The 26,054-nt window shown below is 37.8% G+C and overlaps 1 protein-coding gene across 15 annotated transcripts in view; it reads left to right on the top strand.

The window, feature by feature from the left end:
* Positions 1-26,054, top strand: part of plekha7b (pleckstrin homology domain containing, family A member 7b) — a 142,436-nt gene that overhangs the window by 51,866 nt on the left and 64,516 nt on the right. For 14 of the 15 annotated variants that reach the window (XR_010904956.1, XR_010904957.1, XM_067442922.1 and 11 more), the window contains one exon: positions 24,339-24,422. Coding sequence is in view for 12 of the 15 variants with exons in the window: in XM_067442922.1 (XP_067299023.1) it covers positions 24,339-24,422 (84 nt within the window). In the remaining 3 variants the exon portion in view is untranslated. Of the gene's footprint in view, positions 1-17,295; positions 17,548-24,338; positions 24,423-26,054 lie in introns of those variants that run through there. The other variant, XM_067442933.1, reaches the window with a different exon arrangement.

Raw genomic sequence — 26,054 nt, 5'->3', positions numbered from 1 at the left:
AAAAAACGGACTCCATCCATCCATTTATCATTCCTCCCTCGGGCTGCCCTTCCTGTTACCGCCACTGTGAAAACCCTGTGACAGCTCAGGCCTAGGCTGCATGTCATCTTCCAGCCATCATCTGTGGTACTGCCACTGGGTCTTAATGTGGACCTTGGAAGGAGCTGCAGAAACTGTTTTTATTAGGGGAAGTTCAGTCAATCAGGGTTGAGATGGAGAAACCTGGATTTGACATTCCTACAATAGAATCATAACACCTAATTTGTCTGTTTTAAGTGAATTATCACTGGAATCTAGAAATTGTCTTAGATCCCACAATGTCTTTGCTGGGGTCCTGGGAGGGAATTGTTTGTGACGATGGCCCCTGAGTATGGCTGGAGATGACATGCCATTCCGTTTTTAAATATTCAATAGTCTACTGTCCTAGTATCGTTATACACATGCATCAGTTGTTTTGGCTTCATGCAGTGGCGTGTAGTATTTTATTTTACTCCATAGTGCATTACTCGGTAAACTACTTGGAAATTGTGTAATTAAGTGCTATTATCCTCATTAGACTTTTTATATGCTTTGGGCTTCAACATAAAAGCCAACCACTATATTAGCAAGCACAGTGTTATGGGGTGCTGAATGAGCCTTTGCTGTCTGTAGCACTGGTTTTATGTCACTGGCAAAGACCGCCTAGGGTCACTAGTAACTCAAGATTTATAGTTAAAATGTACATTTAGATTTGTATTTGAGATTTATATTTAACATATAGAATTGCATTTAAAAGATGTGGATTCAAGATTTATTTATTTACATTGTTGCTACATTTAAATATGCAGTAAATAAAATGTAAATTAAGCTTTTTAATATTTGTTTTATGCATAAAAAACTGAGAAATTGGAAATTTGGAACTGCACTCCATACTATGTGCATACATTTACTAATTCATTTAATTTTCATGTTGTCATGAGTTTGTCACATTCATATCATCAGATCTCTCCGTTTGTATGTTTACAGCTTAGTAATAATCTCTTGATGCCATGCTGGCTTACCCCTGTAGTTATTTTCTTTTCCATGTACCTAAATTCTATTTGCTCTCTTAACTAATGAAGTGCAGGTTGAGTAAACAGTGTATTAGAGAGGGTTCCTCTGGGAAGGAGAACATGTGTTCCCCACTGTTGTCTAAACTGAGAATAGAGAGATGTGAAGATGCGTCACTGATCCGTATGGATGCACACCTTTTATTAGCTGAAAACAACACATCCTGGAGCTTTCACTCAGAGAGAGAGAGAGAGAGAGAGAGAGAGAGAGAGAGAGAGAGAGAGAGAGACAGGCAGGTAGAGTACAGGAGACATTTAACTGGATAATCGGGTAGTAAATATTATATACATATTTGTTGTAAACTATATATAGTACAGTATATAATATAGTAATGTATGTAATGTATAAGTATAGTAATATATACACTCACCTAAAGGATTATTAGGAACACCATACGATACGAATACTGTGTTTGACCCCCTTTCGCCTTCAGAACTGCCTTAATTCTACGTGGCATTAATTCAACAAGGTATCTGAAAGCATTTTTTAGAAATGTTGGCCCATATTGATAGGATAGCATCTTGCAGTTGATGGAGACAAAAATATATATAACAACAAAAAATGAATAACAAGTAAAAATATAGAATACTACAAACAGTCAACCAACACAGAAAACAGAACAGAAACAGAGCTGATGGTGAACAGAAACAGAGCTGATGGTGAACAGAAACAGAGCTGATGGTGGACAGAAAACAGCTGATGGTGGAAGTCTCTGTTAGCTCCGCAGCACACTGTGGTCCACTCCATGTTTCAGATTTCTCCCAGCGGCAGTGTCCCGATGACATCGCCGAGGCACGACAGCTGAAAACCAGATGATGGGTCTTCTTCATAATGATTCAAACGATGGGGATCGCTGCAGCACCATGCAGGAGTCAGAACATTCCTCCGGGCACTTCTGTGGACACACCGGGGCCGGCGCAGATGTCCAAGCCGCTCCACGGTCGCAATGCAGGACGGAACAGCGGCGCAGCCGAGAAGCAGAACATCCCAACATCATGCCGGACGCCGACGACGAGAGCCCGGATGACGCTAGCCCGGTGCAAACTTCAGCCACCATGCAGCCCAAGCCCAAGGGAGACCACCAGTGAGCACCCGCGGCGAGAAACATCAAATGTCCTCCAAACCAGAAACCAACCGCAGCAATTCAAACGTAAACATTAGAGAAGCGGTTGAAAACGGAGAAACGACGAACAACGACCTCTCAGTGGCTGCCAGCAATCAGCAACAGTCCCAATTGTAGCTCTGACTGTTAGACTAGTCACAAACATAAGGAAATAAAATAAAATGTAAATCTAATAGTACATTAACATGATCATTTGTGGGTGGAGAAGCGGCGAACAGACAACGCCAGCGTCCTCTCCCCCACGTTGCCTAGCCCTTGTAACTTGAAATTACCAAGACAACATAACCTGTCATAAACAGACATGAAATGACATAGCAGATTAATTATCAAATTTAAGAAACTACTTAGCTTTTTGGGTTTACATTACATTAGTTGCTAGGCAACGTGGGGGAGAGGATGCTGGCGTTGTCTGTTCGCCGCTTCTCCACCCACAAATCATGTTAACTTTACTATTAAATTTAGATTTTATTATATTTTCTTATGTTTGTGACTAGTCTAACAGAGCTACTATTGGGACTGTTGCTGATTGCTGGCAGCCACTGAGAGGACGTTGTTTGCCGTTTTTTCACCGCTTCTCTTCTGTTTTTGTTTGAATTTGTGGTTGGTTTTGGTTTGAAGGACATTTGATGTTGCTCGCTGCGGCTGCTCTCTCTTCTGGGTGTCGGCTGCTCACTGGTGGTCTCCCTCGGGCTTGAACTGCATGGTGGCTTAAGTTTGCACCAGGCTAGCGTCATCAGCGTCCGGCATGATGTTGAGATGTAATTTTTACTTGTTATTCATGTATTATTTTTTCCCTTTGTTCCCTTTGAGATTCTTCGGAATGAAAAGTGCGCTATAAATAAAATCTATTATATTATTATTATTATTATTAAACTGTCATGTGGTTGGTTTTGACGTTGGCTGTCATTAGGCTATTATAATGTCATGATTTTTTTATAAATTTAATTTGTCATTTACATGTCATTAAGTGTCAAAATATTTTATAACATTGTCATGAACATATTTCTTGACCTAAACTACAGTGGTAAAAGTTGAATTTGTCATTAACATGTCATTAAGTGTCAATACGGTGTCAAATTATTTCATAACATTGTCATGAATATATTTCTTGACCTAAACTACAGTGGTACAAGTTGAATTTGTCATTAACATGTCATTAAGTGTCAATACTCTGTCAAATTATTTTATAACAGTGTCATGAATATTTAGCTTGACCTGAAATATGGCATCATAGAGGAAATCGTACAGAGTCATTAAAAACTATTAATATAACTCAAAATGATAGAGTGGCATAGACATATACACCTATGATGTCTATGGTGGCACCACTGGTAATGTGTACGCTGTAACAGTTGTTGAAAGAGCCTCAGTCAGGTTAGTTTGTTTAGGTGTTTAATGTCAATTTAGTTTGCAGTAAGTAAAAACAATTCACAACAACGTTATTTTGGGTTTAATATACTTTATTTAAACTTTTGCTCACTCTTTAACGAATAGTTTGAGTTTATTCTTACCATTCCGTTTGTTATGGTGGAGTCTCGTGTGCTGGTGCACCGTCAAAAGGGGTTCGGGCGGACACGTTGGCCCTATATATAATGTTCCGGCCTAGGCTCTAGCCACAACCATTCCTTGTTCAGCCCGGGGTGGGGCTCTAAAGACTATTTCTCTTATTTTTATACATCGGAAGATAATTTATAAAGTGAAGTCATTTGACAAAGTGTTATTTTTCTGTGTTTGTTTATGTGTGTATATGATGTTGATATATATATATATATATATATGTTTATTTTGTGTAATGGCCATTATTTGTGTACGTGTTTTCCCCTTTATGCGTTAATTGGTGCTGGTCACCTGTGTATAAATTCATGCCTTGTGTTTTTAAGAGTCAGTTCTGTGAGAGGGCAGGTCTTAAAAATTAAATGATTGATTTTATTTCTCAAACTCCTTTTTATATTTTTAAGACATTTGAAATTGTCTATTATCTAACCTTCTGTTGAAGCTGGTGGAGGAAACTTAAAAAATAAAATAAAACATTGTGAACTGAAAAATATTAATGATGCTGTTATTAAAAAATAATTTGACAGCGTATTAACACCTAATTGCATTTTAATGACAAATTAAACTTGTGCCACTGAAAAAAATTTATGACATTATAATGGCCTCAGTCAACATCAAAACCAACCACATAACAGTTTAAGGTTAACCCTATAAGCTAAGTAAGTTTCTTAAATTTGATAATCTGTTATGTCATGTTTATGACAGGTTATGTTGTCTTGTTAATGTCAAGTTGTCATGACAAAGACACTGACAGGTTATGATGTATTGGTTTATGTCAAGTTGTCATAACAAAGACAACTCCGAAATGTCATCATTGCATTAAAAATGACATAATTAAGCGAATGACACTTAATGACAGTTGTCATAAAGATGCATAAAACCTCCTTCATATTCATGACACGTGTCATTTCATGATTATGAAGGTGTCATGTCAGTCTTACGCACACCCCTTCAAGTAAAGTGTTACCTTTTCAGGTACCATGGTAGACATTTGCAAGTTTCTGTCGTCATAGACTGTTATGTACTTATCGCTGTTTGTTGTGAACTATTACATAGCCATCAGACCCTGTTCAGCCCAAACATTCCCTTCACTGACCTCTCTACACTGTCCCTGTCCTTATCTGATCTGTTTTCAGAGCTGATTGTGTGTACAGGCAGGGTGTTCACAAGGCTAATACATATCTATAGGGTTTAAAACCAGACTATTTGTCCTATAACTGGATTGGTTTGTACGTCACTGTGTTAGGTCTCTGTGACTGAACTGACTGTGAGGTGACGGGGACAAAGGCCAACATCTGGAACAACGCGTATTTTGTTTTTTAGAGCCCATTAGCACTGGTTTCCACATATTTGTGTCTCTCACTCTTTATCTCTCTTTTCTACAATTGTGATGGAAAAAAGAGACTGATTAAGGTATTCTATTCATGCTATCTTCATTTAAATCTTTATGGAAAACAGCCTAGAAATACCACAATACCTGTTATCAAACCATCTCTTGGTTGTGGTGTGGGTCATTGTTTTTCAGTAATGCTGCATGACTGTTTCATTGCTACAGTTGGCTACGCATCATAGGTGTAGTTTATTGAGTTGCCTGTTTATTACTTAAGGGAAAACAGAGTTTTATACACATTGAAAGTAGGGCTGCACGATTTGGGGGAAAATGTGATGCATTTAGATATTTTAAATGCATCCATGAAATATAAATATACACACATACATACATACATACATACATACATACATACATACATGTCAAAAATTATTCAGACACCATATACATTTTTTTTACTGATGGGTGCAGGATGTGTTTTTTGAGTTGTAGGGTACACAGAGAAACCCCTGGCATTCTCACTGAACTTAATAGTGTATCAGACAGCTGTATTCTACTATTGCTACCTCTATCCTTAAATACCCGTCAAATAAAGCCTGCGTCTGTTCTACAACTCACCCCTGGCCCTGCATAGCAGGAGATTCCAGACTACAGCACGGCAGTGAATGTAGGTGAATTCCTGATGCCATATGCTGAAAGGTTAAGAAGAATTCTTAACTAGAAACCAGACTATTTAGAAAAAGTATCAGGGGCTACAAACATTATAATACACATAATACCATAGGAGTCTCTGTGACTTTAGCGTGAGTTGGCAGTGTATTTATTGATTGATTAAAAAAAATTTTTTTTTAATTGACTTGTTAGTGCTGGTTCCATTTGAACTGGATTGATTATGTATTGCCCAGTGCAGAGAGTCTGGGGCTTTGGAGTGAGCTACATATCCTTATACATAATGGATTGTGTTGGCCTTTATGTGTAGTGGATATTGCTGAAGAAATATTTTCAGTATCAACAATATAACAAGGTATATTTTTTTAGATTTAATAAAGATTCAGAAAGTTGCAATGGCTTATCATTTTCGCTGGGATTATAGTCATTTTCCCCTCAAGCTTTAGATTTAGACCAGAGATGAAACGGATAATCCAGATATGTACATAAGTGGGCACTGGTTAGTGTTTGAATATGTGTGTGTAGGTCAGATTTAGCCTACATTGTGGACCAATCAACTTTTCAGTTGTTGCTATAAATACATTGGTGATCAATGGAAGTCTCCACCATGATGTAATGCATACTTTATAGAGCACTATTACACATATATCAATTCCTTTGGCCAGTTATTATCACACCCCATTATCACACCCGGGAGCTAATTTTTTCATATTAAAAACAAATCCAGAAGAAAACGCATGCAAGAAAACAGCTGCTCAGGTACAGCACTCAGTATGACATCCTGAATATAGAACAATGAGCAGCTATAAGTAGTCATTGCGTGTTCCTTGAGACTGGAATATTTGCATTAAAAAAAAAGTCCTCCTTCTTCATTGTGGATTCAGTCTAATGACATCAGTGTCTAATGGATTGTGACGTGTGCAATAATACAAGAACGTTGTCCTTTCGTTACATGCAACATATAAGCATTTTATAAGGGTTTGTTAAGCACAGCTGATGGAGGAAAACAATCATTTTCTAGATGGAGGAAAACAATGTTTTAACCATTTTGTACCCCACATGATAGTTAAAGGCTGTTTAAGGCATCGTTGCTATACTACTAGAAAGTCTAATGACCCATTGAACTTGGCTAATAGGAAGTAGTAACTTGTTTTAAAAGCCAGAAATAAAAGGTCCCAGCCTAAATGGTAATTTTTTGGCTCATTTGAATTCAAAGCTTTTTGTGTAAAATACTCCATCCCTGCTGTGACCATAGGTACCGGGTTTTTTTTGGCATTGCAGAACCCTGTCTCTAATGCCATTGATGTATTCTGCCTGCTGTAAATCTGTTTTAGTGCAACGTGGAGCCTAACGTTGTGACAAGGTTGCTTACATTTGGAAGAGAACCAGTGATAAATGCAGCTAAGTGTTTGGCTGAACTGAAGCCATCGCCTGTCGAAACCTCATTGCAGAGTGTCCTGAGAATAGCACAAAACTGAACATTTCTAATCTAAAGAGATGAGCTGAAAACGGCTCACAGGGCTTGTCGGAAGCAAAGCTCTTGGAAGATTACGAGATGTCTAAAGTTACAGAAACACAGATAATTTAGTGCCTTCATCTGACCTAAGGAATGACAGGAGGAATATATTCTTCCTGTGCTGCTTTAGGCATCTTTGATTTTTGTCCTTGGGTTACTTTTCTTGGATTTTCCTTTGACTTCAATTTTCCCTAGAGTTAGCCTTTGAAATAGTTGAAAATCTTCTTTGAAAATAGTTTTTGTTAGCTTGTTTTTTATACATTACTGTCACCTTCAGTGCAGTGAGTTAAGGATGTTATATGTGCGTGTGTGTGCTTATTTATTTTGTTGAAACATTGTGCTGCTTAATGTTTTATGGATTGTTTCAATCGAAAGTTCAAAACAGCATTTATTTAAAATCTAAAACTTTTGCAACAAAGTCTTTACTCTCACTTTCAATCAATTTAAAGCACCCTTGCTGAATAAAATTAATTTCTTAAAGGGGTGGTTCTGTGTTTTTTTTTCTAGGCTTGGTTTTGTTTATGGGGTGCAGTGTAACATGTCTTAATACTTCTTTTTTTTTTTTTAAATGCCGTATTTTTCCTATATTTTACCTTTATTCCACACCGCTTTCTCCACTGTTCTTTGAACGGCTCGTTTCCTTCCTGCTTCTATGAAGCCCATCCCTCTGAAAAACTAAGTGGTCTTAGATTGGTTAGATGGCCAAATGTAGCTTCATATATTTTTATTTGCTGAAGTGCTTAGCACAACGCCACACCCCTTACCATTATGGGCAGAAGTCACATCTGGGGCAGTGTTTGTTAATAGCAAGGCTTTATGGTGTCACCAACCCGGAAAGAACTCTACCGTTTTTGTAGGCAATAAACTGCCATAACTTTAAAAGACAATATCTCTGTTTGCATTGAACTTTCAGCGCTGTAACTTTGCAGATACTGTTTATGCTCAAGCAGCAACATTACACACTAAATAAAGTTAAAAAAGTGAAATCACATGCAACCACCCCTTTAAGAAAATGATATTACTGACCCCAGACTTTGGAACGATATCTAAAGTTTTATGACCTAAATGGCCTTAAAAATGGAAATCTGTGAGTTTTGAGTTGGCAAATGTAAGGTACACCATTAGCATTCTCTGTGTGTGCTCTCTGGATTGACAGTTGACAGCTCTTTTTAGTAGGAACTTGAGTGTGGCTTGAGAGGAATGTATATTTCCTGTTTGACTCTTTATTATCCTGCAGAGGTTGTGTCCTTGCTGCATTGATATTACAGGGCCGCTTTGATGTTGACTGCATGGAGTCCACAGGAACATGTTTATACCCAAAGAACAACTGTCACAGCAGTATTTCCCTCTGCAGCACCCTGCTGACAATGTATGGTCTCATTCCATTGTCTCATTTTTCCTCCGACAGTCAGAAAGAAGGTATTGCATCTCAAATTAAATCTCAGGTTAACATTTTCACAGTTCATTTGAAGGTCAGGTCACTTCCAAGATCACAGATCCTAAGAATATCGAGGCAGTCAAATGCTCAGTGTTTTCCATATGGAGAACATGAAACCCACATCTGATAAGGAATATTATGTTCTGGGTTTAATACTTTTTCATTTCCAGTCCCTTTAGTCAGTTTAAAACAGGTGGTAGTGCCATTATAGTGCCATGCATATAATTTGGCTTCTTGTCTCTGATGACTTCATCCAATGTGACTTTTCTAGGTATCTTGTCCCACATCAATAGATTAGGGCTGTGCAATATATCAAAATTATTGAAATATCGCGAATGTACGTATCGCTATATGCATATCGCGACAGCACGCAATATCGATTTAAATAGGCTAGCCTACTTCAACATTGTGAAAAGTGTATGGTTTAGGTCAACGCATATAGCAGAATGATATCAGTTGGGGAAAGAAACCGAATGAGTGTAAATAGGATCTGTGCATTAGCTCTTAAAGTGACAGCCTGCAAATACAGTAAACCTGCTGCTGTCTGTCAAACAACAAGAGAAAAAGAGAAAGTCACTCAGTGCTCTTGGCTGAATAACCTTTGTAGCTTTATTATATATATCAGTGTATATTTAATTCATGTGAAGACTACTGTTTTTATTTTTATTTTTTTTATAACAAAAATAATCGTCCACCCCTAGTTCATGTGTATTTGTTTACCTGGATGTTCTTGATGTTAAGTTTTAAGTTGATATAACCATATTACCAGGTCAAGCAAAGTGTTGGTATTTAAATATTGGCATTACATTTTTTGTTTGTTTACATTGATGTTAAAATTATATTGTGAGATTTGTGACTTAAATGTTTTGCTAAAACACTACTGGTCACTTTCAGAAGGTGTTGCTATGCTTTCTTTTCCCAGAAAGAATGTGAAACGTATAGATTGTGTCACTTAGTTTTAAATAATTTTTTTAAATATAATTGAAATAATTTGACAAACTTGCAATATCGTATTGCATATCAAATATCACATTATTTAACAAGGTATTGCATATCACATTTTTCTTCAATATCGCAGAGCCCTGCAATAGATCAGGGTTTCCAGACATTTATAGGGAAACAAGTGCCTCCTTTTAACTTTTGTTTGTGCCTTAACTAGAAGTGTGCCATATCATTATCGTTTGACGATAATACCCGTATGCATTTTTATATGATAAAAGTGTGATCTTGTGATATCAATGATATAGCGACGCCGTGACATATGGCGCATTTACATTTCCCTAGCGCGCATGACAGCAGCAACACCTGTCTGAGAGTAAGAGCAGCATGTCAGCCTCTGTGATGGTTTACTACCTAAGAAGGGAGTTACTTGGTTACAAGAAGTCAGACCTCTTGACAACTGACAAAACATTGACAACTTGACAATTTAAGCTGTTATTGATGTTTGCAGCACAATATTTGACCGGAAGGGTAAAATTGACTGTTTGATCCTGGATTCTGCCCACTTTGAATTAGACTTACATAGTAGTATGTAAGATTACATTTATGTGAATGAATGAATCATAGCATTTAATTGAATTTATGAGAGAGAGAGAGAGAGAGAGAGAGAGAGAGAGAGAGAGAGAGAGAGAGAGAGAGAGAGAGAGAGAGAGAGATTCGTACCTGCATGACTGCATCTGTTCGGTGTGTCTCTTATCAATGAAGATGTGCATTTATTACTTAGAAATATTGACATAACCCCATCGTTATGCTCTCTGTTTATGCGCCCCAGGCTCTGAGAGCATGAACTAAAAATAAAAATTAAAAATCAAATGCTGCTACTGCCACCTTATGACAAAGAATAATTAATTTGAAGTGTAAATCTAGTCATCAATGACAGTAGCTCATTGGAAAAGGATGGAAAATTTGCTTTGTTTTATTTGCACTAATAAATGCTGCTGCCACACCAGCTGCAATCACCAATAAAACGTTGTTCCTTATTTTTTTTATTTTTTTTTCCTGTATTGTCATAAATATTAATATCGCAAATATTCTTGAAATATTGTGACATAATTTTGAGGCTATATCTCCCAGCTCTAGCCTTAACTCATTCTTGTGTGTATTCCTGTTGCTGATCCATGTTTTTTTAAGTGGATTCCTATTGCTGTTGATTACTTGGCTTTTGAAAAAAAAAAGAATTATAGTTTGTGCTCCAAACCTAGTGCAAAACACAGGGGGATTTAAATCTTAATTAGGAACAGTCCTGTTTACAAAGAAAAGTGTTTGCGTTTTAATAGAATTTGATACTTTTGCCTATTTTTTCTACAGCACCCATGAATTTAATCTGCAGCATTATAATCAGTATCAGTGTTTCTAATTTCGCTCTATGACAGCCTCATTTGGAGGGCAGTGGGGATGTGGTGCCTGGGGCTGTCTAAGACAACAGACCACATGCTTCCTTATTACTGCGACAAATGTGCGGTCCAGTCAGTTTGTCATTACTGGTTAGCTGCATCAGATTACTGAATACCACAATCTTTCAATACCTTATTAAATCTCAGAGAACAAGAAACAAGATTGTCCTTGTATTATCACTGTTGTAAAATATCTCTGTGTGCTGAAAAAAATTGCATAACTATTTTCACTCATAAATTTCACAAATTATTACAAAGATTAAACACATTCAAGTAACACATTATATTATACCTGACATTTTGATATATTTGGCCAGCAGCCATATCACCCTGTAGCCTAAAGCCCCGTTTCCACCACAGGAACTTTACCCAGGAACTAGGAACTTTGGGTGGTACTTCGTGTGTTTAGACCGCAGGAACCAGGGTATAAATGAAGTTCCGGGTAAATATTTCCCCCTCCAAACGGCCCTGCTCGCGAGGTAGTACTTTTTCAAAGTTCAGGAACTTTCGAGGGCGGGACTTGGGCGCTGAACATGCTGATTGGTTGAGCTCACGCAGCATTTTTAAGTTCAACAGGCATTTTTAAAAGTCTTTTGCGAGGTTCGTTCTGCGTTCAATAAATATCAGTCTTGCTCTCTGTCTGGTGGAGCGCGGTCGTCTCAGCCATCTCACGTTCAATGTCCGTAATATCTGATAATAATATATTGTCATTTTAAATCTAGCTTTACAAGCTTTCTGAATATGCTGCATGCTGCTGAATCTGCATATTGCTCTTTTCTATCGTTGTTAATTACCTCGTAAACCTATACATAACCAGCAAAAGCAGCACAGCTTGAATCTCTTCCATACTCGTTATTAATTTTTTTTCACCATGTAAACGACCTGACCGTTTACTTTTAAGTGTGTGTCCTTACATGACGTGACGGCGTCACGGCGCGCGCCGCGCTCATGTTGACAAGAGAGGAAAGTAAATTTTTCTGAGGGGTAAACTTTTTATTTCGTGAGTTATGAAGATAATGTTGGAGTAATGACACAACGTATATTGCCCCGGGCAGTTTTTACTTTAACTGCGCCTGACAGAAGATTTTTTTCTCTGGGATGATTATTACACTTTACAACAAATAGATATAAATAATACTGTATTAGTCCTGGTGGCCGTTAAGAGTTGCTATGGCTACAGTAAACACATTCAGCTGCTGGAGAAAACAGCGGCGACATTTTTGATGCGGCAGACAAACTGCATGTGACAAAATGATTGCGATTGAAAGTCATCACATGTAAACATCAGATCGGTTTAGATAACGTCTCATGTAAACAGTCCTTTCAATCGGTACACTTAAAAATGATTACATGTCCTTCACTGATTTGGAGGAGCAGTCGCGTGCAGTCCTAACGTTACATCACCGGACTAATTTGCCTAATCTTCTCGGAACTTTATCGCGGTCGAAACGCAGACAGCTGCAGGTCTGGGGGGGAGAAAAGTTCCTGTAAAAAAGTTCCTGGTACAAATTGTTCCGGGTAATTTTGGTGGAAACGGGGCTTAAGACTGGTTTCCCACTGGAGCTAAGCAGGGCTGAGCCTGGTCAGTACCTGGATGGGAGACCTCCTGGGAAAACCAGGTAGCTGCTGGTAGAGGTGTTAGTGAGGCCAGCAGGGGGCGTGAGGCCAGCAGAGGGCGCTCGCCGCGCTCACCCTGTGGTCTGTGTGGGCCCTAACACCCCAGTAAAGTGATGGGGACACTGTACTGTCAAAGAGACACCGTCTCTTGGATGAGACGTTAAACCGAGGTCCTGGCTCTGTGGTCATTAAAAATCCAAGGATGTCCTTCGAAAAAAGAGTAGGCCAAATTTGCCCATTAACCTCTGTCCATTGTGGCCTCCTAATCATCCCCCTGTCCTGATTGGCTTAATCACTCTGTCTCCTCTCCACCAATGTGTGGTGGGCATTCTGCGCTCAATATGGCTGCCGTCGCATCATCCAAGTTGATGTTGCACATTGCTGGTGGTTAAGGAGATTCTCCCCCTCCATGTAAAGTGCTTTGAGGACACAGAAATTATTTATTTGTTTATTTATTGTACATTTTAATGAATGCTTTTGTTTCGACAAGGATGCATTACTTGAATACGAAAAGTGACTGTAAAAACAATAATGTTAAAGGCCCGCTGAAGTGCCTTGACACGCGCAGGATTATTCAATGTGTTGACGTAATTTCCCCTGAAACGGCTAAATGAAATGTAAATTTTGTCATTGTTTTGGAACACACCAGCGTATTCAACTTTAAGGCCATAGTCCATAGACCATAGTCATACTAAAAGCTAAAACATGTACATTTTGATTTAAGTGGGCCTTTAAGTGTCCAAGAAAGTTTTGAGCTGATGTCAATCGTTTAGTATGCACATCATGGAATAGGTAGCAATCCATGGAAAGAAAAAGAAGCCACAACATATTGTGCATTATCATTATCAACCGTGATTAATTGCAGTCTCAAAGGAAGGTACATTAACACAGTATCACAAGCATATCTTGTGTTCTGCCCTTATTCCCAAAAAAAGTTTGTTACTTTGAATAGTTACCACTATGACATTTTTGTATGATATTTTGTTATTTGCTTTTTGCAAGATTCTTTTCTGTGTATTTAGAATGCAAATGTTGACTTGACTGAATAAAGATGATCTCCATATGTTCTCCTGCTTTGCTGCAGTCTCAGGGCATGCAATTTCTATCCTGCAGCTATTACTGCAGATGCTGAGGTGCTAAACCTAGACATGGCATCTGTCGGTTTATATTGGTTGATTAACCGTGCAAATGTTATGGTTTGTGATTCGAATGAGTTTTTCTGCCCATCTTGACATTTGTTTGGCTCAGAAGTACTTATCAAAACCACTCATGTCTGTGTCATTCTGTCTCTCCTATCTTTACGTCCCATCTTGCCATACGTGTCAGCAAAGCCCATAAAAGTTACATGATGTTTTTGTTAAGGTTATGCCTCTGCTATGAGACGTGAACAGTTAGCTAAGCCGAATCGATGTTTGGCAGTTTGAGAGGCTGCGCCAAGCTGATATGGACACAGGAGGCATGTTGTAGGCTGTTTTTGGGGTCACCACACATAGAGTTTCTTAATGAACCCGGCATAGGTCATTGTTCCTGATTTAGATAAAGCAGGTTTGGGAGTGTTTTGCTAATTATTTCCCTGTGATTTTGCAGAACTATCGATCTCTCATTCTTCTTCTTTCCAGGTAACTTCAACTTTTTTTTTGCCCCAACACAAATTGCTGTCGCTATTGATCTTCTAAGTGCCTTTAAAATTCATTTCATTGTGACTGACTGGGTGGCCGTAAAACAGCTATTTCTGTGATAAATTGCTGCGAAATAGTTCTTTATAAATATTTATTAGCAGGCTAATTTTGTGCCAGTGAAGTGATGGAAGTGCTGATGCTGCTATATTCCTATGGGCACATCTTTTCCCTCAGGCCATTGTGAAGATCTCGGTATATGGACAAAGAGGGGTGTGTGTATAGTGCTTTGTTGATCAGTAGTTATTTAACTAAGACTTTTTGCCGACTAATGACAAAGCATTTGATGGGCTTTGTTAATATTAGGCTATTAAAAGACTCAACAGAAGTGCTGACCATAGGAACTTCTATCTCATAAACGAGGATGTAGACTAAGGCCAAGGGTTCAGCTTCTTCAACTTTTGTTTTGTTAGCTGTTCTCAAACTTTGAAGATCTTTCCAGAGTTTCCCCTCCAGGCGCTCTGGAACGCACTTTTCTGGGGGCTTTGAAATCCGAAGGAGTTCATCTGAGCAAATGTTGTCATGGTAATGCTCTGTTAGCAAGCAAAGTGCCGGAACGGATTTTCATTTGAATCTGTTTTGTCTGAAATTAAATGGGTTACATCAAAAACATGTGGGTTTATTTTCTGTTTAATTAGAGGTTTGATATTTCATGAGTTATGATGGGGTAGTTGTCCTCTGTTTGTTTGTGTAGGAAATTGACCTAATCATTTTGGTAATTATGTCTCACTTAGTATTTATTCTCTTTTGAGACTCTCTTTACACTCACTGCTTGCTTGATACTTCATTGTGAGTCCATCACGCTGCTCGTTGAACTGGGTACTGCAGCTGAGCCTGTGCGCAACCAGGCGGAGCGAACAACTGTATTTGTGTTTGTGTTCAACTAAATCTCCCATTCATTGTTCCGGGACCCTTGTCCTTTCACTTCGCTCTAATTAGCTTTCTGCTGGGGTGCTCTTCAGTGTTGGGCGATATCCTTTGAAATGTGCTGTGTAATGAACACGGTGAGCTCTGTTAATGTCCTTTATAGTCTGAGGTTTGTTTGGGTCTGTGAGGTCTTGTATGTGCTTTATGTCCCTCCATTGGAAAACCTTTATATCAAGGAAGCTTGAGGTAGCCAGAATGGAAAGATTGCTGTTTTTTTGTACCACAGTGACCGCACCTTTTTTAGGAGGGATGTCTCAGTCATAAGGGGCCAGGATCATGATGTCACTCAGCAGCAGATAAGGGCCTTTAATGAAAGGACGGTCAGTGCGTTCAGAGAGAGGTGCTTGATGCCACCAACAGGAAAAGAGCAGTCACTGTTGTTGGTTGGACTCCAATTAAGGACAAAAATGTTGATGAGAGACGTTTGTTTTATAATGTGGATATATTCCGGATGGTTTAACGTTTACATTCATGAATTTGGCAGGAGTGCTTTACTGTACATTTACATTCATGCCAGGGTATACATTTTATTAGTTCATGCATTCCCTGGGAATTTAATTGATGACCTTGGATTGATGGTCACTCCATTTAAATAGGTTTTAGAATTGTAATACAAATAAGTAACATTGTTTTGGTATACCAAGTAGTATAACATATAGCCTATTTAATACAAACCTCATACAAATTATTATTAAAATTGTAGCAAATATGGAAAAAAAATCGAATTGTCTTATTTAATTTTTTTTTATTTGATTAGCAATCCTTTTATATAAAAACAACTTTTGAGTAATAGAACCTATCCAGAACAGGATTGTAAAAAAGGCATTTCTATATAAAAAATACATTATATAAAAGCTTTAAAATCATCATGGAAAAATTAATAACAAAAAAATGGCACAGTTAAAGTAGTTCACCGCAAGGCTGAGTAAGCAAATCCCACAGTGATTTCCTTTTACTATTGTTATTTTCTTCTTCAGTCACTCCTCTTGACTAAGATGTATAGCGTTCATAATGCTGTACTACTACTACTACTATAGTGCTTAATGTAATGTGTTTTGTACAAAGTTGCATGTTTATTATTGCTGCTGACTTTATTTAATTTAGTCTTTATTTTATTCAGTGTTTTTTTTTTGCACCATTTAAAAACAAATCGAATCCTTTTACTGTTTACCTTTTACTTTTTACTGTACAAATATACATCTTTATCAAAGCAAACTCATAGTTTCACATCCAAATGCATTTTAAAACTTTCAAATGTGCAATGCTCCTAAAGGCTATTGTTCCATTGAGCTGAATGTTTTTCTTTTCTTTTTCTGGGTATCTATTTCAATATTTGCTTTAGAGCTGTGCAAATATCACCTGCTTTTCCTGGTCTGCATACCTCATGTTTTATCACTTGTTAGTTAACCTACTAGTATTTACAGCCCACAGTCTGGCCAGTAGGTTGAAATGCGGCAAACATGTTGGAGAGAATCTGACGCAGGTGCAGTGGTGTGTGCCTTGACTCAGAACAAGGTTTGGTTAATGAATGGGAAACCCATTCCTCTGTAGGCTGTCATATATGGTAACATTGACAATAAAATTACACGTTTGCAGTGATGTTGCCAAATCATCAGGGTTTTTCCATCCAGTTGTCAGTCATTTTTTGCATGGGAAACTCTCAAAACAATACAAATTCTGCTGTAAACTTTTGCCAGGAAAATCTGGCATTACAATAGAAACAATAGATGCTTTCTGGGAGGGCTGGTGCGATTAAAGCCGGGTTGGTTCTGGGTTATGATGCTCAGATAAGGACATATTTATTTTGTCACAGAAATACCTCCCAATTTAGTTTTCCATCTCCTGACGTCCTCATTAATGGGCTGTAGTTTGGCGAGAGAGAGAGAGAGAGAGAGAGAGGGGGGGGGGGGGGGGGAGAGGGAGGGAAAGTTAGAGAAAAGAGGGTAGACCTGATAAGCTGTATAGCTGAGCTCAGTTCTGGTCATGAAAGAGTTTGATATCTGAACGGCCATCAAATACTTTATGTTGAGCGAAACTTCTGGCAGGCTGTTCTCAGGAGAACTTGTGGAGATTGGAGAGCTTTGGCTGCTTCACTTCAGCAGGATTTCAACTTTCTCATCAGAGCTCTTCTCTTATCCTGCCACGGTTTTGGAGGACAAACCCGACTGGTGGAATGAGCCCAGGAGGAAGTAGATAATCTACTGTGCTCTGGCAGGTGAGACAACTTTAGGGCAGCAGATAATGGTAAAGAGCTGAACATGAGGTGGATGAGAACATCCGTACATTTTGTGTTACCTAGTGTAAAAATGTTTGGACTCGGTTTCCCTAGTATAGTACAAGTCATGAAGCATTTAGGTGAGAATGCCATGGTGTTACTGCTTGAAATCTGATGCTAAAAGGTCTTCATTTTTTTTGCATCTGATAAAGATTTACCCCTGAGCTTGTTGTTCGTTGTGAAACTTGGTACAGCCTGCTAGCTGACCGTTGGACTCTGAATCTCTGCAATGACAAAATATAAATCTTAATGAAAAAATGTAATTACTGTGCAGCCTGATTAGTATGAAAACAGTTGAAACCTTAAACTTCTAAGCTGTTATTTTTGTTATAGCTATTTTTAAGGGAGTGAAATTTGGTTAATCAGGCAAAGAAACCACATTTGATTTATTACAAGCAGCCTTGATAGTGCTTTGTGATAATGATGTCTTGATTTTCATCATGATGGCATTGAGGTGACCATTGTAGAAACATTTACATAAACTCCAAAAGGGGATTTCCGCAGTTGCATAGAAGAACCTTTCTGGGTTTCCCAAATAACCTTTCAATGAACTTCATAAAACCATATGCCAATGAAGAACCTTTATTTTTGATAGTGTAGGTTAGGTTTTAAGACCATAAAACCAGATGAACAATTCCAACATTTGAGGGTATGTTTACACGACAACGTTGTAATAAAAAACAATCCCCGTTCACACAAATCTGCTAAAATAACTAAAAAGACTATAATGTATGCCAGGTAAGTAGTTGGTGATTTCACTTTGCCAAAAAACACCTTGCGAACGCGTAATACGCATACACGTGCAGCACATCACTGTTTTCACAAATTCACGTTTTTGTTGTTTACATGGAGGCGATAAAGGTAACGATTTCAAAAGCTTGCATTTTCAGGCCCCCAAAACACTGTTGTTGTGTAAATGAACATACCCTTAGACAACAGATAGACTATTTTGAAATACTTACCTTAATATTACCAGACATGCTGTGGTATTGCAAAGTGGGCTTTAGTCCTGCATTATGATTTGAAAGGCAGGACTAGAAGAAATCAGTATCTTTTGTGTAGCTACACTGTTATCAGCAGTTTTGTTAAAGGGGTGGTTCCGAGGTTTTTTTCTAGTCTTGGTTGTGTTTATGGGGCACAGTGCAACATGTCTTAATAATTTTTTATTTATTTTTTTAAACGCTGTATTTCCTATATTTTACCTTTATTCCACACCGCTGTGGCCACTGTTCTTTGAACGGCTCGTTTCCTTCCTGCTTCTATGAAGCCCATCCCTCTGAAAAACTAAGTGGTCTTAGATTGGTTAGATGGCCAAATGTAGCTTCATGTATTTTTATTGGCTAAAGTGCTTAGCACAACGCCACACCCCTTACCATTACGGGCAGAAGTCACATCTGGGGCAGTGTTTATGTTAATAGCAAGGTTTTATGATGTCACCAACCCAGGAAGAATTCTACCATAGGCAATAAACTGCCATAACTTTAAAAGACTATCTCTGTTTGCATTGAACTTTCAGTGCTGTAACTTTGCAGATACTGTTTATGCTCAAGCAGCAACATTACACACTAAATAAAGTTAAAAAAGTGAAATCACATGCAACCACCCTTTTAAATAATGTGTTGTTTTTTTCTCTGTATAAACATTGCTTTAAGTTTCACAATCGCCTGTTCTGCTCATGTGAGATGCAAAATGATATGTTCATCCCACGGGTAAAAGCTGTTATAGTACAAGGGGAGTTGAGAGATGAGGTAATACATCTCTATGTGGACTCTAATCTACTGAATATAAACAGGCCAGACTGCACCACTACACAACTTCTTGCACTTGACTGTCAGCATGCTTGTGGTATCTCTATTACTAGATGTAATATGTGTTACTGTCTTGTGTTGGTTGTCTTTTTAGCAAATAATTTCTAATAGTATGTTTAATAAAATGTCAGTATGATTGGATGTCCTTTACATACTTGTCTCTTTAGATTAGTGGTAAGCTTTTTCATGTCAAGGGTTTAAGGGTTAGTTTGCCCAAAAATGATTTTTTTTCATTATACTCACCCTCATGTTGTTGGACACCTGTAAGACCTTTGTTCATCTTCAGAACACAAATAAAGATATTTTTGTTGAAAGCTGATGGTTGAGAGAGGCTTCAGATAGGCCTCCATTGGCATTCAGTACATTCCCACTCACAAGACCCCATAAAGGCACTAAACGCATCGATACAAAGCCCATCTCACTACAGTGGCTGTACAATAATTTTACGAAGCATCAAGTATAGTTTTTGTGCGCAAAAAAAAAAAAATCAAAAATAATGACTTTATCCACCAAGTTATTGTCTTCCGTGTAGGTCTCGGACGTGAACTCATGCGATAGCGGCACTCCTCCTCTTCCGGGTCATGTGTCCAAACGGCAGATCTGCGTCATATTCTCGCGCGTGCGTCGAGTTAACGTCAATAACTTGGTGGATAAAGTCATTATTTTGATTTTTGTGCGCACAATAACTATTTTGGTCACATTGTAAAATTATTGTACAGCCACTGTAGTGAGATGGACTTTGTATCGATGTGTTTAGTGCCTTTATGGGTCTTGTGAGTGGGAATGAACTGAATGCCAGTGGAGGCCTATCTGAAGCCAGATCTATTAGCTTTCAACAAAAATATCTTCATTTGTGTTCCGAAGATGAACGAAGGTCTTAACCAGTTCTTTTTAACCAGAAAGTTTAACAGTGGGCAAAATTTGAACAATTCACATTCCCAAAAGGTAAATGTTTATTTATATATATTATTATATATGATCATGTATAAATGATCATATATAATAATTTATATATGATCTTGTATAAATATATAATATAATATGGTAAAAATAAAAATGATAATGTGACATTGTTCACTTTTTCATTCATAAAGGGTAGACACACCTTATCCACTTTGTCCTGTTAATCATATACATTGCCAATTTTCTTGTCACTAAAATGAAGACAAAGCAGCAATCTAACAGGAACGAGAGTTAATTCATGATCATCATTCATAATGTCATATGCTGCTTTCCCTCAAACCTGCATCATAGCTAAACAAACAGTGCTACTGTTTGCCTTTTTGTTTATCCTTCAATGCTAATGCAGGGAATTCCGTAGCAAGTAGTTCGGAAGTAATAAGATGAGAACAAAAGAGCTAAAGTATGCAGATTCCTAATTAACAGTGGAAAATAGCAAAACTATTGTATAGGGCCAATGCTGTTTAGCAACGTGCATGATGCGTTTGGAACAAAGCTAGTGCAAGAGGAAATCAGGAAATGTGCTTGTGTTTTTGTAGCACATCACAGGAAGTTGCACCAAACTGTGCCTGCCAGGCTGATGACGACTGAGTGAGGTACAGTATCTTGTGCGCATCATCGTTTTGTGTACAGTTTTCACTTCTGGCCTTTTTACTGAATGTAACACAAAAAGCTGTTCCTCGCTTCTCCGATAATCAACACTTCTGTTTGGTTCTGGTGTGTTTGGCAGTCTAAAAATAAGATGTCCTAACTTATCACAGTTAATTGTGTTACGGTGGGAAGAGTTTTAAACAGACTGTTTATGCTTAACACAATATAAAACTGTATTGTGGGGTCATAGGAGTAATGTCGGTGTTGCTTTGCTTTTTTCCATTGTTATTTTAGTCATACATCCTACAATGATTGTGGTTTAAAACCACTTTGTGAAATCAATTCCTGCTATTATAATCCTTTAAAATGCCTTATTCAGCTTCTTATGACTAACTTAGATTGACTCCATAGGTGCATAAAGTCTGGAAAATTCCAAATGTAATTTAATGGAGTCTGATGGTAGGCCTGGATCTGACTCCCCTCAGATGTGCATGGCATACATAAAAAAAGAGTTCTGGCTGCAGTCAGGCTGCCCATGAAAGGGCTGAAAGCCCTGTAATGATAAAGAACCTTTCAGAGGAGGATCTTTTAACTTACATTACAATGATGGACGGACCAAGCTTACTGAAAAACCGGGGACACATCGTTTTAGGAGCACTTCTGTCTGGTCCAGTGCTTTAGCAAACATTATTTGCTAATATTTATGTTTTTTTAGGATTTATCGATGCGTTTTGAGTCTCATAGTGTTACTATAGTTTTACTATATTCCATTACATATTTGTCTTGCATTTCAATTTTGATTTGTTTTTCTTGTGGGGATATTGATCATTACATATATAATTTCACAGTTGAGCTAGCAGGTTTGACTTCATGTTTATTCAGGAACTGAATCGGGCTGCAACAAGATAGATTAAACCGTTGTTGTAACGAAGGCTTTGTTGTGCATGCTTTTATGTCAAGTGTTCTTTGATGCACTGAGAAGCTTTTATGCTGCAGTTTCCTGATGCACTAAATGTTCAATTAGAGATAAAAGATTGTGTTTGAAAACGTATGTTTGCTTTCAGCAGAACTGTCTTTTGAGGACATTTGTTCCTTGGATTCTTGTGGAGAATGAACTTGACAATGTTGTGTCACTGGGGGTGTATGATGACATGTTCCACGGAGGCAGAGAAGTGTTCTCCACAGGCTGTTAAATCTGACAGTGTACTGTGAAAGGAGCATGCCTGAGTTTATTGGTCATGGTGAACGTGCCACCACCATAAGTTTAGGAAGGCTAATAAGGGGCTGTTGTTTTTGGAATGCTGACATTGATCTCTTGCTGATAATTTCTTGCGTAGTAATCACATTCTGAGCCGTGCGGGTAATATAGGTTTGAGTCCAGCTCATAGAATATAATTTCCTGTCAGTACTTTTGTAGTCAACTAAGTGCTAAGAGAGAGAGAAAAAAAGTTCTGTTCTATTCAGTGTTGCTTGCATTGTATATTTAAACATCTTCAAACTAGTTATAAGTGCTGTCGTTGTCCTGGAATGAAAGTCACTTTGTACACTGATAGTATACCAGACCACAGTAATATTATTATTGTAATATGATTATGATAAACAGAGCTGAAATGGGGCCACCGACTGTGTCACTTCATAATAAAAGTCCCGTTGCTCACGAGGCATGTTTGCGTAACAATTGCTCCAGCGGCCTTGCTCAGCTCCTCAACACTCTTTCCTGCTCTACTTATACTACAGTAAGGTTAATTATCGCATCCATGAACATGATTTCTGCCCTATCTGAGTATATGAGTCCTATCCCGATTATTTTCCGCCGGCTGTGAGGTGAAAACCACATGTCCCAAGATTCTGCCTTCAAACCTGGCATCATCAAACTACGCCTTTTTTTTGAATGGATGCCCTCTAGCGGATGGAAAAGTTACATACTGTAGCTTTAAATTTATGCAAATTACATGCTATTAATCCTGCAACAAACCCATAACCCAATACATAGGACATTAATATTACTCAGTACTTAAATGTATAATTACACTGTAAATACACTGTATTTACATCTTACAATAAAGTGTACAGTTTTTAATATTTTAGCTTATTTTATTCCAGTTATTTGCAAAGCCAAGTTTGTTTTTCATCTAATATTAATATTTTCAGTTTTGTTTCAGTTCACCCAAAAATGAGAATTTTTTTCATTTATTACTTACCCTCAAGTCGTTCAACACACATAAGACCTCCTTTCATCTTCAGAACATAAATGAAGATATTTTTGTTGAAATCGGATGGCTCAGAAAGGCCTTCATTGACACCAATGTCATTTCCTCTCTCAAGACCCATCAAAGGCACTAAAGACGTTGTTACATAGCCCATCTCACTACAATTTTCAACCTTACTGTCTTCTGAAGCTGTATGATATTTGTGTCAGGAACAGACTTGTCATATTCACTGGGAAATCTTGCCTTTCACCATAGCTCTGAAGTTTTATTCATGCTTTTGCCTGTCAAAATTTTATGTTGAAATGTTAAAGTACTTATCTTTTTTTTACTGTATGACTGTTTTACTGCCTTGACTTACTACTCGTTTGCTTTTCTATCGAGAGAAAAGGATTGACAGAACTGTGCTAACATCTGTTCAAACCTCTGTGTACCGTGAAGGACATCTTCACTTGGCTAGATGATTGCTAGCACACCTGAAGCATGACTATGCCGGTTCTTTTCACTGCATATATAAGCCTTGGGTCCACAGAGAGTCATTGAGGCAATATGACTTAACATAGATTTTTTTAAACATAATGGATATGATGATAGGCAGATAAGTGACTTGAGGTGGAACTTTTTCTCCTCCTATAGGAGCACATTAACTCACTGAGGGTGTCTCCTTAGTCATCGTTTAACCACTTGTTCTCTGTCAGCCAAAGAAACTGCGTGAAGAAAAAGTGATTCGATGACAGCAGGCATATTATGCGTGTTATTTCAGTCCTCTCGTCCTTAGAAGCCCCCCCAGTCTCTGTCTTATTACACCTGATGACAGTGAGATGTTTTAATGCCCTAGTTAAAACACTGAATGACCCTGTGTAATTGAAATCAATAAAGTTTCTGCAGCAGTTTGTGCTTAGCCCCACACTTTGTGTTAAATAATATGAGTGGGCTTGGCCAGGCTTCAGCGCTGCCACGCACACATTCTGCGGGAAAGTCATCAGATTCCTCAAACTTGGTGTATTCCTGTAGAATGTTGCTCTTACGGCTACATTACCCGCAGCGGGGGTGGGAAGTGCCAAATTAAACATGATTAATATTGGACTGCTCAATTTGTTTTTCTTCTCTTGTCATTTTTCCCCATTTCCCTCATCTCCCAACCTTTTCTTTTTCTTAAATGCAGCCACAACCAGAGGACGACAACGTTCAGGCATCCTGTGACGGGACATATCTCCTCAGAAAACACTGACTTCATTTTACAGGACCAGTGAGTTCTACTCTTCCTTTTATTTATATGAATTGCACTTTAGAATGCACACTCCCTGTTTTCTCTGAGGGTGTGTTCAATGCAGGTTGTTTGTTTGGTTAATCATGTTTCTAAAGGGGCTTTTGATTAAATGAATAGCTGCATAAGTTTTGAATTGTTCTTTAAAAGATGCCTGGGTAATGGGATGTATAGTAATGATCCATGAGCCACTGATATCATATGCCTGTGCTGGAATCTGCAAATCAGCTGGAAATGTTCAGAGATAGGAATAATGGCCATTACTGTTATTGCATTTTATAGCTTGGAGCTGCACTACTGAATTTGATTTTAAATTGAAGATAAATGGTAATCTGTGCTTTCATTTGACCACAAAGCAGTGTTGAGGAAGATTATTTAAAAATATAGCTACAAGATAAACTACTAAAAGAAATTAGTGAACTGCATTTTGCTATTTCCATCTAAACTCCTTGGCAATTATAGTTTTCAGATTGAATTGAGCGTTAAGACGGAGAAAGATTGAGAGTCACACAAAGACAATAAAGACATACTATACAGTAAGTAGACAACTATGGAAGCTTATGTGTAGCAATATTCAATTTGCAATGCAATATGTAAAATGCCAATGCATTTCAGTATTTCAATTTACATTTTCCATACTATGTGTGCAACATTTGGAGCAAAATTATGATTCAAATTGAATAATACTATTTAAATTAGCTATTTCCTATACTAGTTTTAACATATAATTTAAACACATATTTGAATGCTTTAAAAGTTGCAAAATGAAAATGTATTACAGAAATTATTACATTTGTTTTAAATGTTCAAGCAAAAATTGTAGCGAAATGATCATTTAAATGTTATTTATCTTATTTGCATTTACACTCCCAGTCACTGCATGAAAAGTGGGATTTTCGTCAGTAAGCGGCACTGTAGATTGTCGTGGAAGATCAGGTTTACGACTGTACACGGCAGTTTGCAGGCGACACCGAAAACTGCCGTGAATTGTCAGAAATTGACGTGGGCCTTGCTTGGCAGTTGTCCCCCCCAAGACCCCCCTTCCCTTAACTCCAGGGGAGGCTTTAACATGTAAATGAACATGCTGTGAGCTATACAAATGCAAATCAGGGTAGCAGGAGTTTTAACCCATGTGACATTTTTCTAAAAGGTATTAACTTCCTTCTAAGAAAATCTCTTAGATAGATCAGGCTCAGTATAGCCTAATTGTAAAATCTTAAACTTAAGCTTGAATTTATATATTTGATGAAAGTATTCTAGATTATTTATTGTGTGTCATTTGCAATCAGTCCCCGTGAATTCAGTGCGACTCGCAATTTTGACCAATCACCGCAACTTTTACCAATCATTGCGGTCTCCTGCTAATAAGCGGCGTCATACATCAGCAAACTTTATATATCATATATCATTGCCTGTCAAAATTAACGTGTTAATGCAAATTAATTTTAACGGCACTACATATATATATATATAATGTGTGTGTGTGTGTGTATATATATATATATATATATATATATATATATATATATATATATATATATATATATAATATATATATACAGGGGTTGACATTAACTTTTTTGCTCACCGGCCACCGTGGCTAGTGGTTTTCCA

Source organism: Pseudorasbora parva, chromosome 1, assembly GCF_024679245.1.
Source record: "Pseudorasbora parva isolate DD20220531a chromosome 1, ASM2467924v1, whole genome shotgun sequence".
Classification (NCBI taxonomy): domain Eukaryota; kingdom Metazoa; phylum Chordata; class Actinopteri; order Cypriniformes; family Gobionidae; genus Pseudorasbora; species Pseudorasbora parva.
Note: the sequence above shows the minus strand (reverse complement) of the source record. Positions and strands in the feature narration are given on the sequence as shown.